This window comes from Apostichopus japonicus, chromosome 10, assembly GCF_037975245.1.
Source record: "Apostichopus japonicus isolate 1M-3 chromosome 10, ASM3797524v1, whole genome shotgun sequence".
In the NCBI taxonomy this organism is placed as follows: Eukaryota; Metazoa; Echinodermata; class Holothuroidea; order Aspidochirotida; family Stichopodidae; genus Apostichopus; species Apostichopus japonicus.
In genome coordinates this window covers 13,936,062-13,951,564 of record NC_092570.1, presented here as the reverse complement: position 1 = coordinate 13,951,564, position 15,503 = coordinate 13,936,062, and the positions used below count along the sequence as shown (strand labels likewise).

The following is a 15,503-nucleotide window of genomic DNA, read 5'->3' as shown; positions in this document are numbered from 1 at the left end:
TGTTATATCATGTGTATGTTTACAACTTTATATCATCGTTATTTCGACCGTCCGAAGTTAATCCAATACCGTTACTTGGAAGCTGCAGCATGATATATTACGTAAATTTCAACATCGCTCGTGTGAACTCACACAGACTGATCAGTTGTGGACAAGGCCTAACCAACTATTGTTTCCAACACTATAGAGATGTAAGAAGATTAATGTAATGAAACCAATGAACTATGGACTATAGACCAAATTGGAATCTCTCATTCCCATTTATGACTAAAAAATATATTTTGTAGGCATAGCGGTATATTTAAACCTTTTGTTCCCCACACTTTGGAAAGCCATCTACGCTGGCAGACTACATAGTCACCCTATCGGAGAGGAATGCCAACTACCGAATTGTAGGCTACATATACAGGGGCAGAAATGTGTGTGGCCTTTATTCACTCCATTTGGCTGGTAAATTCTCTAAATTTGACAAGTTGTGTTACAGAAAAACTGGCAACCCTGCTGCAAACTTAACACTGGTATCACACCGTGACACCATCGTATTGTTTGTTTTGTATTACTGGCTACTGCCACATATGCAATATTTTAAACATTTTATTCTACTTTTACATGGCTAAAATCTTGGGCGATTGGATACAATTTTAAAGGTCTGAAGCCTCTCAAGGCCACCTTATTGTATAGCTTCCAGGAGCAAAACTTAAGGGGCTTCTTCAAGTAGACCTTGGACTCAGAAATTGACACAAGAAACGAGTAAATTACTTTGAAGCAACTGTATTTACTTCTTGCCCATTTTCTTTCTTAACATTACAACCGCACTGATATCACTGAGATCTGTGACCGCTCACTGGAGGTCTGTCCTTCTTCTCTTCAGTTAGATATTTGAAGGGTACAACATCTGAAAAGATATGTATGAAATTTGAAAATCAACAAACTTTCATGAAACAACCTCATGTTGACTTAAAAAACAACTTGGCAACAATCTAATGCGCTTAAAATAAAATATATTTAACACCATTATCATTAGCTTTGTCCATTTAAACACAAAGAATCTATTTAAAAAATCTATCAATTTACATCCAGACATAATTGAGATAGTTTGCACAACATCATTCCATATTCAGTACTTGAAATATGAAGCTTCACGGATGACGGAGTATAACTCATGTTAAATAGTATTATTAACTTAGTTTCATATTTTATGCAAACAACACAAGCCTTTGCTTTCTATCAGATGAGAAACTGGACAGATAGGAATGGATAAGCTAACTTACTTTCAATTACTGCATGCTTTTGGAATTTGTTTAGTTTATTATCAACGAGGGGGGTACCTATATTTACAATTATCTTTTTAAATTCTGGGCTACTTGTTCAGCTCTACTGCCATGCTTTTCTGGTCATAATATTAAAATCCTACCTTTCTGGTGCAGCCAGCCTACCCCAGAGCACAACCAGAAAGCCTGTTGGCTTAGTACTTCCTTGCCACAGTTTACATGACAATATTCAACAGTAACACTGCAGACAAGATTTTCAAGTGTTCACCATTGTCAACCTTGCATGATCTGCAAGGTTCTCATGGAAATGGGTAGCCCGGTTCACTCCCTGGGTGGAGGGTGCGCGACGATCATTCAGCAAGATTCTTGCACCAATGCATTACTATTTATCATTTATCAATTTCATTCATGTTTTACTTTAGGAGTTTTTGTGTTTAGAAGGCTGCCAGATAATGACCTCTGGTGACTGCAAATGAACTTGTCTCCCACAGAAAGCTATTTGATTGGCTGTTTCAAGCAATCAGATGATTCATGAACTTGTAAGGACCTATATATCAACAAATATGATTATTCATGCTCTATTTTAGGAGTTTTTGTGTTTAAAGAGGTGTCAGTTACTGACATCTGTTGCCCTCTTGACCACCTTTGACCCTCCACCAATTTCAATAGGACAATTTACATATTAACTTTGGACCAAGATGCAATTTTTGGAGTTTTTCAAAGCTTAGGCATCACGTGCATATACACAAACACAATTGCATAGCATTCTTTTGACTTCGGCAAAGAATCAGGAACTAGAAAAAAACTCACCACACGGATTCTCCTGCCCATGGCACGGGGAGGGAGGTTCCTCTTAAATCTGGCTCTGACTGCACCGCTCTTTCCATGTGCCTTCACCACTTTACCCCAGATCACTCTCAGACGGGTCTTCTTGTCACTGTTTCGTCGCTTGATCATCCTACCAAAAGGAAACAATTACAGTAACAGTGATCTATGCCCATGCTTGCATTTAAATAGGTTTACCAGCATTGACCTGCATATTGCTGATAATCATTAGTGACCAAGAAACATTTGATCAGACAACAAACCGTGATAGGTTATTGCAATGGATGACCAAGTACCACGGAGGTATGGTTTATGGGGTGTGAACAATGGGGGAGTAGGATAAATTGTGCAGACAGCCCGACAGTGTGGGCATGAAAGGGGCTTATAGCTGACTTGTATTAAAATCAAAGTCATAACAAATCAGGTACATGAAGTATGTCATGTAGTTCTTTAATAATGGAACCACTTTAAAACTTTTCAAAAAACAAAAATATTGACAACAAGTGCCCATAGTCTCTGGGATTTTTTTCTTCTTTGGAGCAGATTCTCATAACAACACTTGCAAGAACATTGAATATTACTTGAATTCTTTTTTGGAGGGGATTCAAATAGAATAGCCACCTACAAAAGGGTGCATCACTTCTTCACATCCGAAGTAATCAGAAACAAATCCCACTGGTACACTTGTATATATTGGTTTACCATCAAGATTGCACAAACATACAATTAATCAGGGAAAGTCTGAAGAATTGCAAAATAAAGATGCCCTTGCATCATGTGCTTTACATTATGATTTCAGATTACATCAAAGGAATCTTCTTAGGGTCCTTTTAAAAAGATTCGTTTTGACTTACTTTCTCCCCTTATACACATATGCGCATCTCTTGCCCATGTAGAAACGTGTTTCCTGCCTGGATTCAACTCCTTCCAGCTTCATCAGAGCGATATCCTCATGCTGCGTGTGCAAGCTACGCCTGTAACCTGTGAAGACTGCTTTCACCCAAAGCCTGGAGAGAAGAAGAGACAGTTTGTAATGAGTGTTGTGTCAGAACATTCACATGAAACAGATCCCCATGTTTAACCACCTCAACTTCCTCCCTTCTTGCTCAATTGATCAATTTAAATTCTATCCATTAAGCTTACAGTATGCATTGCATCATTTGACTTTGCTATGTTCGTAACACTGTAACACCACAAGGCTTGCCTTCAGGTAAAAAATGACAACTTTGAATTCATGCATGCAAATTTACAAGGAATACTTAAATGCTTTGATATTTAGTAGACATGATACAGGGTATGAATTTTGCCTCATCATAAAATGGTGAATTTACTTAGCGCCTGAAAAAATTAAGGAAGTCAAATAAATTTCAATTGTACATGTTTTTGATAATTTGCAAACAATAGAGTAAATTGCAATACCAAATAAACAATCCATGTTTTATAAATTTGGTTTGCTTGCTCTTAAATTTGTTATCAACCAGAAAGTTGTATGTTGCAGAGGCATCCGCAGGGTTTTGTAGATGTGAGGAAGGGGGCGGCAGGTACTAGTTAATCCAGGGTAGATGATCCATACCAACATATGCTAATCAATGTGACAAGAGAAAATGGAAACATTGCACTAAGAAACACACAAATATGAGACTGTGTATCTTATCATGTAGCAAACCATTGATCACTTACCTTTTGTTAGGTGCAAGACCAGCCATTTTATTCAATCTTGTCAGTCAGCCCTCCTTAAGGTCTGAAAGAAAAGTGAAGAAATTGTGGGGTCTGTTGAGTCTTCGGATTGATAAAAACACTTTCTCTGTTGCTATAACTTGAGCACTCACACAGTCTATGAATCCTCACTATCAAACTACAACAGAGCAACAACAACAACAATGCAAGCTAGAATAGCCTACAGGGTATCAGTCCAAATGCCACAGATAACCAAATAGGAGATATGTTAGACAGTTCATGTGGTAAATCACTAACATGGTGATAGGCCTACTTCAGAATGGTTAAGTTGAATACATGGTATGTCTTCTGCACATGTAGCCCCAGCTCATACCTTTCAAGCATGAACCTTAGCTTTCCTACTTTAACAGTAGTGGCAGTGGAGTACCTATTTTAGCTTCTTAGGCTTGGCCTAGCCTACAGGCTATTGCAAAGTGCCTTTGGATATGTCCATGGGTCTTTCACTGTCAAACCATAACTTATGTCGAGCCATGGTCCAAATTTAGGAAAGGCTAGACAACCTTAGTTAGGCCTAGTACCGACCGACCATGCATGATTCATGAGGAACAACACAACAAACTACGCGGCTTGTCGACTGGGACTACTGGCACCATACCAGACTTACATTCCTTGATCAACAGTCGAGTACAAATATTTTAATTACAACCTACGCTAGCAAGAATAACTAATTTAATGCCTATTTACGTCTAACGTTAGGCCAAAGCGACATTGCATTTCGTGTATAAACTAGGCCTGTAACATTATGAAAGCGCTAACGTCACGTAAAACTTAACGTGCGGTAGGGTATGAAGCCAAAACAAGGGAGGCCTCTCAATCTTTTATCATCGGGCCCCAAATACAACTCATGTGTTATTCTCCGTCTCGATAATGTACAAGAAATAATTTGGCCATTGCCCACATTAATATTTACTCGATTACCAAAGTGCAAGATACTAAAATACGATTAATAATGTTGTCTATAAATCTTGAACGTACCAGCTCGAGACAAGACAGTTAGAAAAGGACGACTGTGTATGTTTGTTGGAGACTTGATCGTTGCACTACTTCTTCTCCATTAATTTATAATTGCCAGGTGACTGTGAGTACACAAATTTATATCACTTACATATTTTGTCAAATTTGAAATTTAATATATGATAAAGAAGATCATTGAACGTGATAACTTAAATATATTATATTACTTTAAACTAAGTGATTAGAGAAATAAAATCATAATGGTGTTTTTCATACTGAATTTTGTATTAAGCTTACCATAGCAACCGTTTTCGCTAACACTGTAACAGTGCCAGCCTATAACTTACTAGGATAGGACTGGAGACGCAAATTACGTTTTGCAAATTCTCACGCGCCTCAGAAAAACGTTCTTGGAAGTGATGTTTACTAACACAAACTCATGAAGTAACATATGTTTTAATCTTATGGGTGTTTATCAAAATGTTTGAAGTATATCTTTAGGCTAGTCCAAGTTTGCCATGGTAAACGGAAGAGAGTTGAACTTCCATAATACTTAGGCCTAGCCTACACAGTAGGCTAGGCTCATACCTAGTTTTGCGAAATTAAGATCTTTCTATGCAACTCAACGGTTGTATCCACACTGAGGCATGTTTTGTATAGTTTTAGTACTTTCCCCGTTTTTTCATTCAAGTTAGTGCACACTAGGGCTATATCATTTAACTTAAGCCTTAACTTTAGGGTAAATAACTGAGGGGACAAGTAGGCCTATGGGTAGGCTGCCTAAGCAAGTATTTCAAGTAACATTAACGTTAGGCTAGTCTAGTAATGTTAGTCACAGTCTCCATGAGGACTGGGCAAATCAAGATCCATCTTTGACCAGTCGGATTCTTACACTTGTTTAGCCTTTTAGGGTTTCATTACAGCAACAAAGTTGTTCTGTCATTCTCAAGTTGCTGTTTGGAATGGAATTATTTATCCATTAGCATGGACACTGCGAAGTTCGGACACCTTTAGAAGGTTTAAAACACCCCATAACTAAAACAAAGTGGCTATTCTTACGACTAGTCGTAAGAATAATTTATAAATACACATGCGCAGTTGCTTTAACATGGCTATTTTTACGACTAGGAGTACTATTTTTACGACTAGGAGTAACAATAATTTCCGGTTAGGGTTAAGGTTAGGGTTAGGTTAGTGTTTAGGGTTAGGTTTAGGGTTACCCCTACTACATGCGCAGTTGCTTTATTTACTTTACTGCGCTTGAATTCGCCGATGTCGTAAGAATAGTTTATAAACAATTGTTACGACTAGTAAGAATAGCCACGGCCAAACTAAAGCTTCCTTTTATTGACAAATATGTAAGTACTTGCTTGCACACAGGTCATTTTGGAGAGAAAATAACTGTTGCTTCGTAGTTTTTCATGAAATCGGCTCTTGCTATAGCCTGGTTGTCATGGTGAAATCGTGTATTTCTTAGGGGTGTCCGAACTTCGCAGTGTTCCGAACTTCGCAATTCTGACTATATAACAAACCTTGCAAATTGGTCAAATAGCTTAGTTTAGCTTAGGTAAGTCCAAAGATGAAACTAGGTCTATAACAGTTTTTTTATACAAAAACCAAAGTATTTTTCAAGGCAGTGGATATATAGCCGTCAGACGGTTCCCGATTCCAGTTTTCTATTTAGCCGTCACTTCAAAACATACCAAAAAAAAAAAAAAAAAATGAAAAATGAAAAAAAAAAAAAATAATAATAATAATAAAAAAAAAAATCGGAAAATTGAAAACTGCGCATGTCAGACGGAAGTGACGGTTAAATAGCAAACTGGAATCGGGAACCGTCTGACGGCTATATATCCAATTCGATTTTTTCAAACTTAGCTGCACAAAATTTGAACATTAAATTAGCCTAGGCCTAATTATTTTGAGAATGACACATCACATCCCTTAATGTTTTCAAATAATGTTACACTATCAGGCTCCCTTTCCCTTTGCTAAATAACTTCTGAGCTAGACTGCAATAACTCCACAGTAGCAAAAGCTTCTGTGAACTAATCCACATATAAAAATGTTTTGTTTTGCCAGGGATGACAATGACACATCTAAACATTTTAGACTCTATTCACATCTCAGCTGTGCTGGATGACACAGTTGATCAACTGGCTGTTCTTGGACACATTATGCCATCAAGCTTTGAAGGAAGGCCAGAAGCCAATGAGGTAAAGTTGGAAATTATGTAGTCCCTTTGTTAAGTTTGGTATCATTTTCCATCAATTGGTTGAGAGTGGACAAAATAGTTTCATTCTTATTATCGATTCAACATTTGACAATTACTGTACTTGCAAGTTCTATTGATCAGAATAGTTCTCATATGTTTGAAGTAAAACATTTTTGTTTGTTTTTTGTATAGATTGTTGGAGAAGAAATTGGTAAAATTGTTGACAACCAGAAGAACCTTGAAAATCAGTATGAGGAGCTTGTAGCAAAGAGATCCAGTCTAAAGGGCTCCAAGAAAGACTCGGCCCAGTTGAGAAGTAATGAAGAAAACATCGGAAATGTTGTAGGAGGAATCAGACATGCTGCTCAAAGTTTTGGTAAAACTCTAAAGCAAAGTCCATTGACCTCTGGTAATGTTATCAAGTTACAGGAGGACAGGTAAGTTATCATTGATGACAGTACTCAAACATTGAATGACAGTACTCTAACATTTTAAAAATTGGTTATCAAAAAGGAAGCACTGCCATTTGTTTAGTACATAGACTTTATATAAGTCTCTGAATTAGCATTATTTGACTCCAGAATTCAGCTTGAGGTTGGGTGAAGAGACAGATAGTGTGCTTGAAAGGAGAGCTTAAGTTGAACAAAGTTGAACAAAACTTACATTAGGGACAAACAGTATTTGGAGGTGGGGGAGGCGGTGAGGGGAGGATGGGGTTAGAGCAATGTCTTCTAGATACAGTATGTAATAAATTAGAAGAGCTCTGTGATATTGTGAGACTTTTATAGTGAACTATTTGATTAGCCTGGGATTCATGTCAAATTTGGTCTTACTGTACCATAAACTTTAACCTTTGGTACTAAATTTCAGCAGTGAGTTGTTGGTATCTCTATTGGGGAGCATTGACTTCTACAAGGACACTCATAGTAATGTTCCATCTAGATTAAAGGGAGTTCCATAGCTGCAGTTTAAGTTGTAACAGAATATAACCTTTTACTACTACCAGGGTTGTTTTTATAAACATTGCACACATACTTTCATTTTGTAAATGTTGGAAAAATGTTCCCATCTTTTTTTTTTCCTTCTTCTCTGTTCCAGAAATTTCCTGCAGTTGATACTCGACAAAACATTGAATGAATTGAAAGACACTTGCTCATTTGAGGCTTTGATAGAAGCAGTGAATTTGGAGAAGAGCAAGAAAGCTGAGATTCAGAAAACCATTCTTAAGTAAGTTCTTTGAAACATTGTTGTTTACATGGTCAGTAACAAAGGTCATCTGGTTTCGCTCCAAAATGTTAGCTCACTGAGGACAAACTAGATTAAGTAAATGCCCTAGTGAGTACAAATTCTCTGAGATTGACAGTAACAGTTTTACTGACCAGTTTGGAGTTTTGCTAGAAACATACTTTTCTTTGGCATAAGAAATGCACAGTATTGTTCTAACTTACTTTGCTGTTTGCATTGTGATCTACATACTCATATCCGTATTGGGCAAATTTTTCAGGATGTTTTCTGGTTGGCCCTCAGACAACTTGGTCTTACTTTTTGGTTTTGGAAACAGCAAATTTTGTGGAGGTAATCAAATTATGCAAGTCATATGCCATAGCTAGTCGAAATGACTTCTGTATGTATGATAGGTATGTATGACTAAAAGAGATATAACCAATCATAAGGTATTAACAAGTAAATAAACTGAACAAGATCCTGCTACTGTTGGATCAAAACGTCAGGCCATTAACATTTGCATTTACTACTATTTTTCCTACACAGTAGATGAGTAGTTTGTCAATATTTTTTTATCCACTCACTGGAAATCTTTATTTGAAGTTTAATGATTTATTGGTTGTTGTGGATAATATTGACTAATGGTCATAAAATATATGTTTTTATGAACTGTACATTGTTTGGATACTTGATGGAATGATAATAAAAAAAAATATATATATATATATTTTTTTCCACTTTCTTTAAGTAAATAAAACTGATTAGTTTTTTGCTCTTACTCCCCCTCATCAGGGAAGAGGAAGGCCGAAAAGAGATAAGGAGTCTCCAGAGACAGATTCAGAACGTCAAGGTAGAAAGAGAAGATGAAATTCAACAGAGGAACCAGATGATTGCTCACTTGAAAGACCAACTGCAAGAGATGAAAGCCAAGACCAACATGGAGGGCAAATACATCCAGAAAGACGCCGAGGTGGCCGTGAATCAGACGCAAAAGAAATGTACCCTGGTGGAGAAACAACTAAAAGAAGAGATTGAGGTTAGTGTCTTTGCATATTATTCACCTCTGCTTCCTCACTTTATTCATCACCTCATAACGACTTAACTCTCACTTTACCATGTCTAGAGCAAAAGGGAGTACAATACACTCCCAATTTAAAGTAAAATAGTAACCGATAATAGTAAAAGATAACACACAGGAACCACCAGTATTGAAAATAGACACTGATAACAACAGTTCAGTCTCAGCCGCATAAAGCCAGACGTACGCTGTCCTACTGATCCCGACCCGACTAGTACCGTCCTGAGTCCTGACCGAGTTTTTGATAGTCGGGAAGACCCCATTGTCTTACAAGTGACCCTCCCTCTCCATAACATGGAACGGCTGATAAGCAACTAATGCTCTCTGTTAAGGACTGGTATTCGTTTAAATCGCATGGAAAATTACTTTCGGGCGATTGGTGACGTTTGTTAAGACTGTTTTATGGCGATTTTATTCTTAAACCTCTCGCACGTTGCACCACCAGGACGAGGGAAACGCTACATTTTAAGTTGTCAGGGATGAAACGAATTACTCTCAGTTTTCCATCTTCCATCGTGTTGAATATTACATCACTACTGTAGTATATTTATAATACATTGTTTAAGTAGGAACAGTGTCCGACATAACCGAATACCTAAAAACATTTGTACATATGCGGTTAATGAAAACGAGTCAATTTCAGTTACAGTTTCCAATATAGTTGACTACAGAATAAAGCACCGAAGCAAAATACACTTCTCACTATAAATCATCTCATTTATTCAAACTTTCTTTTCAGCTTCTGAATGAAAAAATTGGCGAAGAAGAGCGCGTGAATATAGAAATTGAACAGTATCTTCGAACCCACCAAGCAGTGAGTAATTAGCCTGGAGTGCAAAACTTTTTGATTATTTTTAGTTTATGTTTTGTCATGGTTTTAATTGTGGCACTAACAGATAAGGAGAAAAGGAGGAGGTGGGGGGGGGGGGGGGAGAATGGTTCATGGGATTCTGTCAGTAATTGTTAACAAATATTGAGTGGAAGTGGTGTTCGCTATGGAGTGTGGACCCACTCCCAACAACAACCTTTTGGGTGTTTCTGAAACTTTTAAGATGTCACCAATCATGGAGAATGTTGCAAGGAGCAAGGCATGTAGGCTTGATGATGTCAGAACTGAAAGAATAGGGGTCTGGGGAGGGGAGGTGAATCCTGGACAGTTATCACTAAGACTGATTTCCTCAATTTAAGATTAAATCTTAAAAGAATTAGACAGAATAATAATTATTATTTGAAATAAGCAAAACTATTTTTCACGTTCTTGACTTCTGTTTTGGCATTATTGACAGGAGTGTTGTTTTTTCATCATAAATATATCCATCACATACATGAATGAACTTTCTTGGATTGTTTTTTTTTAAATTTAAAAGGTTTACAAGTATTTCATGGCTAAGCTCCATGCATGAGTAAAGTGCTTATTTGTAGTCAAAGATAGATAAGTTTGATATAAAACATGTCATGTATGTACAGTCTTGCCAATTATCACTGTCATTGCTTAAGTTATACTTCAAATTCAGTAAAAAAAAATTATTAAAAATTAGGACATTGAAAGCAAACACCTGCCAAAACCATTTATAAAGACAAAAAATGACAGTAAAATTGAAAATAGTAGATATTTTAGGGCTTGTTTTTGCTCTTAGTTTGCTTTTTGTTTTTTTTCTTCTCTCAGATTATTAGTACCAAAATCAAGTTTCTCTTTTGTTATCTAACATATTTTCTCGCTAGGAATTGGAAGAAAAGGTAGAACATTGGATGGAAAAATATGACAAAGATGTTGAAGCTAAAACCCATGAACTGGATGTCTTGAAGGCTTCTAAAGCCAATGACTTAGCTAGACTTCAAGAACTAACCAAGTTGGTAAGTTTCATGTCCTTTCTTGGTATGTCATAATTTGTTATTTAAAGAAACACAAACGTAACCATGATTATTTACATATGAAGGAGGTTTTTTAGGAGGTTCTTTTTGTATCTTTTATTTGTATTTTTTGCTTTTGTTTCTTCTTCTTCTTTTTTTTTCTACTCACTAAGCCCACAAGTGTTTTTAGATCACTTCCGTTATTCTTATTTATTCGACTTATTCATTTGTACCGTGTTGTGCAGAAACAAACCAATGATGAAAATGAATTGAAATTAGATGATAACTATCTTGGTCGACTTAACCCTGAAACAAGTCAAAGCTACGGTATCATATATATATATATATATATATATATATATATATATATATATATATATATATATATATATATATATATATATATATATATATATATATATATATATATATATATATATATATATATCATGTCCATTTGCAAGTTCCATGAATAAGTTTTACCATAAACCATGCTTGTAAAAGAAAAAAATTGATATAGCTGATGTCATTGCTATATCTAGATTATGTAATACACAGAAAATCAGAGGTAGGATGGGGAAGATCGATTCATAACATATAACTGAATAGAATTAAAATTAAAATTAAGGGAATTAAACTGGGGGACAGGGGTGAGTTGATATGTCAACTTTTAGATGATTTAGCTTTTAATTTTCTTTACAATGTTTGCAAACTCTCAAGAAAAACTTGCGGCTTGTTGTTTTTCTTTTGTAAGTATGCCGAGTACGAACAAGTGGTGGTCGAAGACAGAATCGAGAAAGAAAAAGCAAGAAGGAAGGAGGAACAGGAACTAGAGGAATTGAAGGCTTGTGTCAAGGTAAGTAGATTACTGTAGTGTAAATTAAAAGGTTTGGCTTGATTGTCATGGTTGCTTTAAGAAGCAATAAGAGTTTGCATTCATTCTCAACAATGGCACTATGGGTGAATACATAACAGTGACTGTAGGAAAGAAAAGCATATTCTAAGCTGCTTTAACACGCTGCACTCGGTGGTTACAATCACCTCCAGAATCACACTAACAGGCATTAACAGCAGTGACAATTAGCAAATCAGAAATTGTTTTAAATAGTGGAGGTGTGTGGCACTGGGATTGTTAAGGCTAACCCCCCCCCATGTTGGGGGAGGTGTCTGGGCACGTAATCCCTGTAAAAAAGATCAACATGTTTACTAATATTAAAATTAAAATTTTTGTGTGAGGTACACCCCCTCACTTGATCTTTAACTGCCTTTCAAATCTTATTCAGTGTTTATTCAGTTTCAAGAATCATCAAAAGAGACATGTACAACATATCAACAAGAAAATGTTTTTATAATGGCAGTGTGTGGCCCTGGGTTGGTTAATGCTTACCCCCATGTAGTGGGAGGGGTCTGGGTGCCTTCTACCCTGAAAAAGATGAAAATTGTGCTAATAATAGCTTTGAATTTTTGTGTGAGGTTCACCCACCCCCTTTTTCCCTCCCCTGCTCACTTTCAAACGTCATTCAGGGTTTTTTCAGTTCCAAGAATCAGACTAAGAGGCATACACAAACAGTGGCACCAGGCTCCAGCAAAGAAAAACCATTCTAGCATGGGATGAAAGTTCTAGTTTGGATTAGTATTGACGAGATGGAGAGGGAATAATAAAGTGTCATACAGGCTTCCTGCTATTCAGTTGGTTGCTCCATAAGTTGCTGTGTGAACAACAAGATATCAGTTGGAATGTATATATAGAAAAGCAAAGTGAGATGTGAGTTGAACTTTTCATGCTGACCAGATTGAGAAGGGTGTGTTTCATGTTCCCTATCCTTCCTTAAAGCAGTTACTGGTACAGATGATTAAAGAGCATCAGTGCAACAACATATGTGGACTTTTAGTGCAATTGCTCCTACTAAATATTTTGAATGAGTAACTTTCTTACAAACCTGAAAATATATTGCTACTCACACATAAAGTCCTCTGCTGGTGGTGATGTCAACAAATTCGATATGCCATGGTATAGATATTGTAGACATTACAAAGCACTCTCCTTTGCACCTCAAAGGCACCTGGATTTCTCCCATTTATATAGGCAGCTACAGGAGGGTGGGGGAGGGGGTGGTGTTACCCATGCTCAACTAATACTTGCTTAGAGCAATCGAGAAAAGTGTTTGCAATCAGCCAGCTATTACAGTACAGTATAAATGCAGTCATAGTTTCATGATTGTAGCAATAAAGCCAAGGCCTATTGTCTGCTATATTGTTCACTTTATACACTGATGAGATTAGATCTAATGACCATCTCTCAGTCACGAAATATGCTGACGACACCGCAATATCCTGTGGAATATCGAAGAGTTCGTTTGCAAATGATCAGTCAAATTATCAGAGTTCAGTGAATGATATAGTCTCAACCTGTGATCGGAAGAATCTACTGCTCAATCCAGCAAAGTCCAAGGAAATGTGCTTTGCTAACGCTAGCATAAAGCACGAAGGTCTCTTATCGGCAGGATCAAGTAGGGTTGAAATACATGGGTCGAAGGTAGAGCGAACATCAAAGAGTGACTACTTAGGGGTATGCATAGATGATAAACTGACATTCAGTTGTCATATATCGAAGGCATTGAGTAAAGTGTATTACATGCTGTCCAGCTTGGCTTACGTAGTATCTTTCTTCAATGAAGGTGCAAAGGAGAGTGTTTTCCGTTCTTTCATCTTGCCACACATTATATATGCTGTACCTGTCTGGTATCACATCATTTCCGCTAAAGATAAATCCAGACTGATAAAATTCCTTAAGTATGCATCACAAATACTGTATATTGACTATCAATCATTAAGAGAGGAAGTAAATGGAGCTGCTAGGAGAGACTTCGTCAGAATGACTGAAAAAATCAGGAATGACGAAAAACACCCACTGCATGTCCCACTCATCTAGTGAAGTCAACCAGAACCCTCAGAAATCCAAATATCTTGCCCAAATATAGAATTCAACTGTATAGAAATTCGTTCATATACCGTGCAGCAATGTTTATACAATTTGATAGTTTAGAACCTTTATTATAGTTTCAGTAATGACTGTTTCATCATTTTATGTTTAAACCATTTAACAATCTTATTTCTTTCACTTACCATTTACCATATCATTTGTTTAATCTTAACAAGAACTGTTTTTTGATGTACGCCTATTAACAAATATTTTATATTTATACTGGTTTCAAATAAATTGAAATCGAAATCGAAGGTTAGCTTGCAGACTACTTCTTGTGCTGCATATGTACTGTATTTAAAGGCGAGTAACCACTGGGAGGGATTTCCGTCTGGTTTATATATTGTTACAAAAGGGAATTTTGAGTTCAGTGGCAAAGAAGAAACGGGAAAAGAATGGAAGATGAACAAATATGCTATTTCTACTGGCTCTGTCTATCTTTTGATGACATTTTCCTAAGCAATTTTTGACAGTTTATGTCATGTCACTAATAGTTAAGGTCATTGGGGGTACTAGTATGTCGCCCTCACCTATAATCCTCTCCCCTTCCCCCCCCCCCCCTGCAACTCCAGTCATCTTTTCAGAGTCAATTGTTGCTGTTCTTCATACTGTTCAAGCTTTGATACTGTTCTCTCTGTTTTTGAGTTTTCCTAAATGGTACTGCTTTGTTATGTATTTGTATTGTTATGTAATGTATTGTTTTGACTCCTTTGACAGGTTCAGTCTTGGTGGAGAGGTGTCATGGTCAGACGGCAGCTAGGTCCGTACAGCAAGAAGAAGAAGAAGAAGGGCAAGAAGGGAAAGAAGGGATCTGGGAAAAAAAAAGGAAAAAAGAAGAAATGATTAGATTGTATATTTAAGAAAAAAACACACAATGCTCCTTGTAGTTAATGACACTTTCATATGTAAATGACTTTAAGTTTTCCAAATAACATCCATTGTATATACATTAATATTCTAAAATGAAAGAAGAAGATAAAAAAGAAATAACAGAAGTTACTTAGTATATTGCATATTTTTGCTATGACAATTTTTTTCTTTCCACTTTTAAAATATGATTGTGGGTTATCTTACAGCAGACAGTCAAATATTGGATATTTCTGCAGTGCTAAATGAAAATTCATACCACAGAGCGGGGGGGGGGGGGATGATCTTGACATTAATCTTGGCAGCCAACAGTTAATCTTTGCATTCAATCCGCTAGCCGGAACAGCACTTTATGACGATGACAAAACAGAAATGTTTCATTATATGGGAAGAGAAATAATTAAAAATGTGCATTTGTCCATCTATTGTGTTGAAGTATCCTATTGCAAAAGAGGGCCCTATATACAAACCATTTTAAAAAAAAAGTTGTATCTGTTT

At 36.6% G+C, this 15,503-nt stretch overlaps 2 protein-coding genes across 3 annotated transcripts; one reads left to right on the top strand and one right to left on the bottom strand.

Moving 5' to 3' along the window:
* Window positions 1-755: 755 nt before the first annotated feature.
* On the bottom strand, window positions 756-4,901 carry LOC139974954 (large ribosomal subunit protein eL33-like). Its single transcript, XM_071982522.1, has 5 exons — window positions 4,809-4,901; window positions 3,777-3,837; window positions 2,951-3,103; window positions 2,082-2,229; window positions 756-895 (listed from the first exon to the last, which is right to left on the bottom strand). Exons 2-5 carry the CDS (start codon window positions 3,800-3,802, stop codon window positions 872-874), a joined length of 351 nt encoding a protein of 116 aa, XP_071838623.1. The 5' UTR covers window positions 3,803-3,837; window positions 4,809-4,901; the 3' UTR covers window positions 756-871.
* LOC139974953 (dynein regulatory complex protein 9-like) lies at window positions 4,893-15,412 on the top strand. Of its 2 annotated transcripts, none has more exons than XM_071982521.1 (9): window positions 4,893-4,911; window positions 6,870-7,003; window positions 7,195-7,439; window positions 8,101-8,229; window positions 9,019-9,262; window positions 10,044-10,118; window positions 11,027-11,158; window positions 11,910-12,011; window positions 14,856-15,412. In XM_071982521.1, exons 2-9 carry the CDS (start codon window positions 6,872-6,874, stop codon window positions 14,979-14,981), a joined length of 1,185 nt encoding a protein of 394 aa, XP_071838622.1. In that variant the 5' UTR covers window positions 4,893-4,911; window positions 6,870-6,871; the 3' UTR covers window positions 14,982-15,412. The 2 variants fall into 2 exon arrangements, with proteins under 2 accessions (XP_071838622.1, XP_071838621.1); XM_071982520.1 differs by lacking the exon at window positions 4,893-4,911 and adding an exon at window positions 5,074-5,231.
* Window positions 15,413-15,503: the final 91 nt, after the last annotated feature.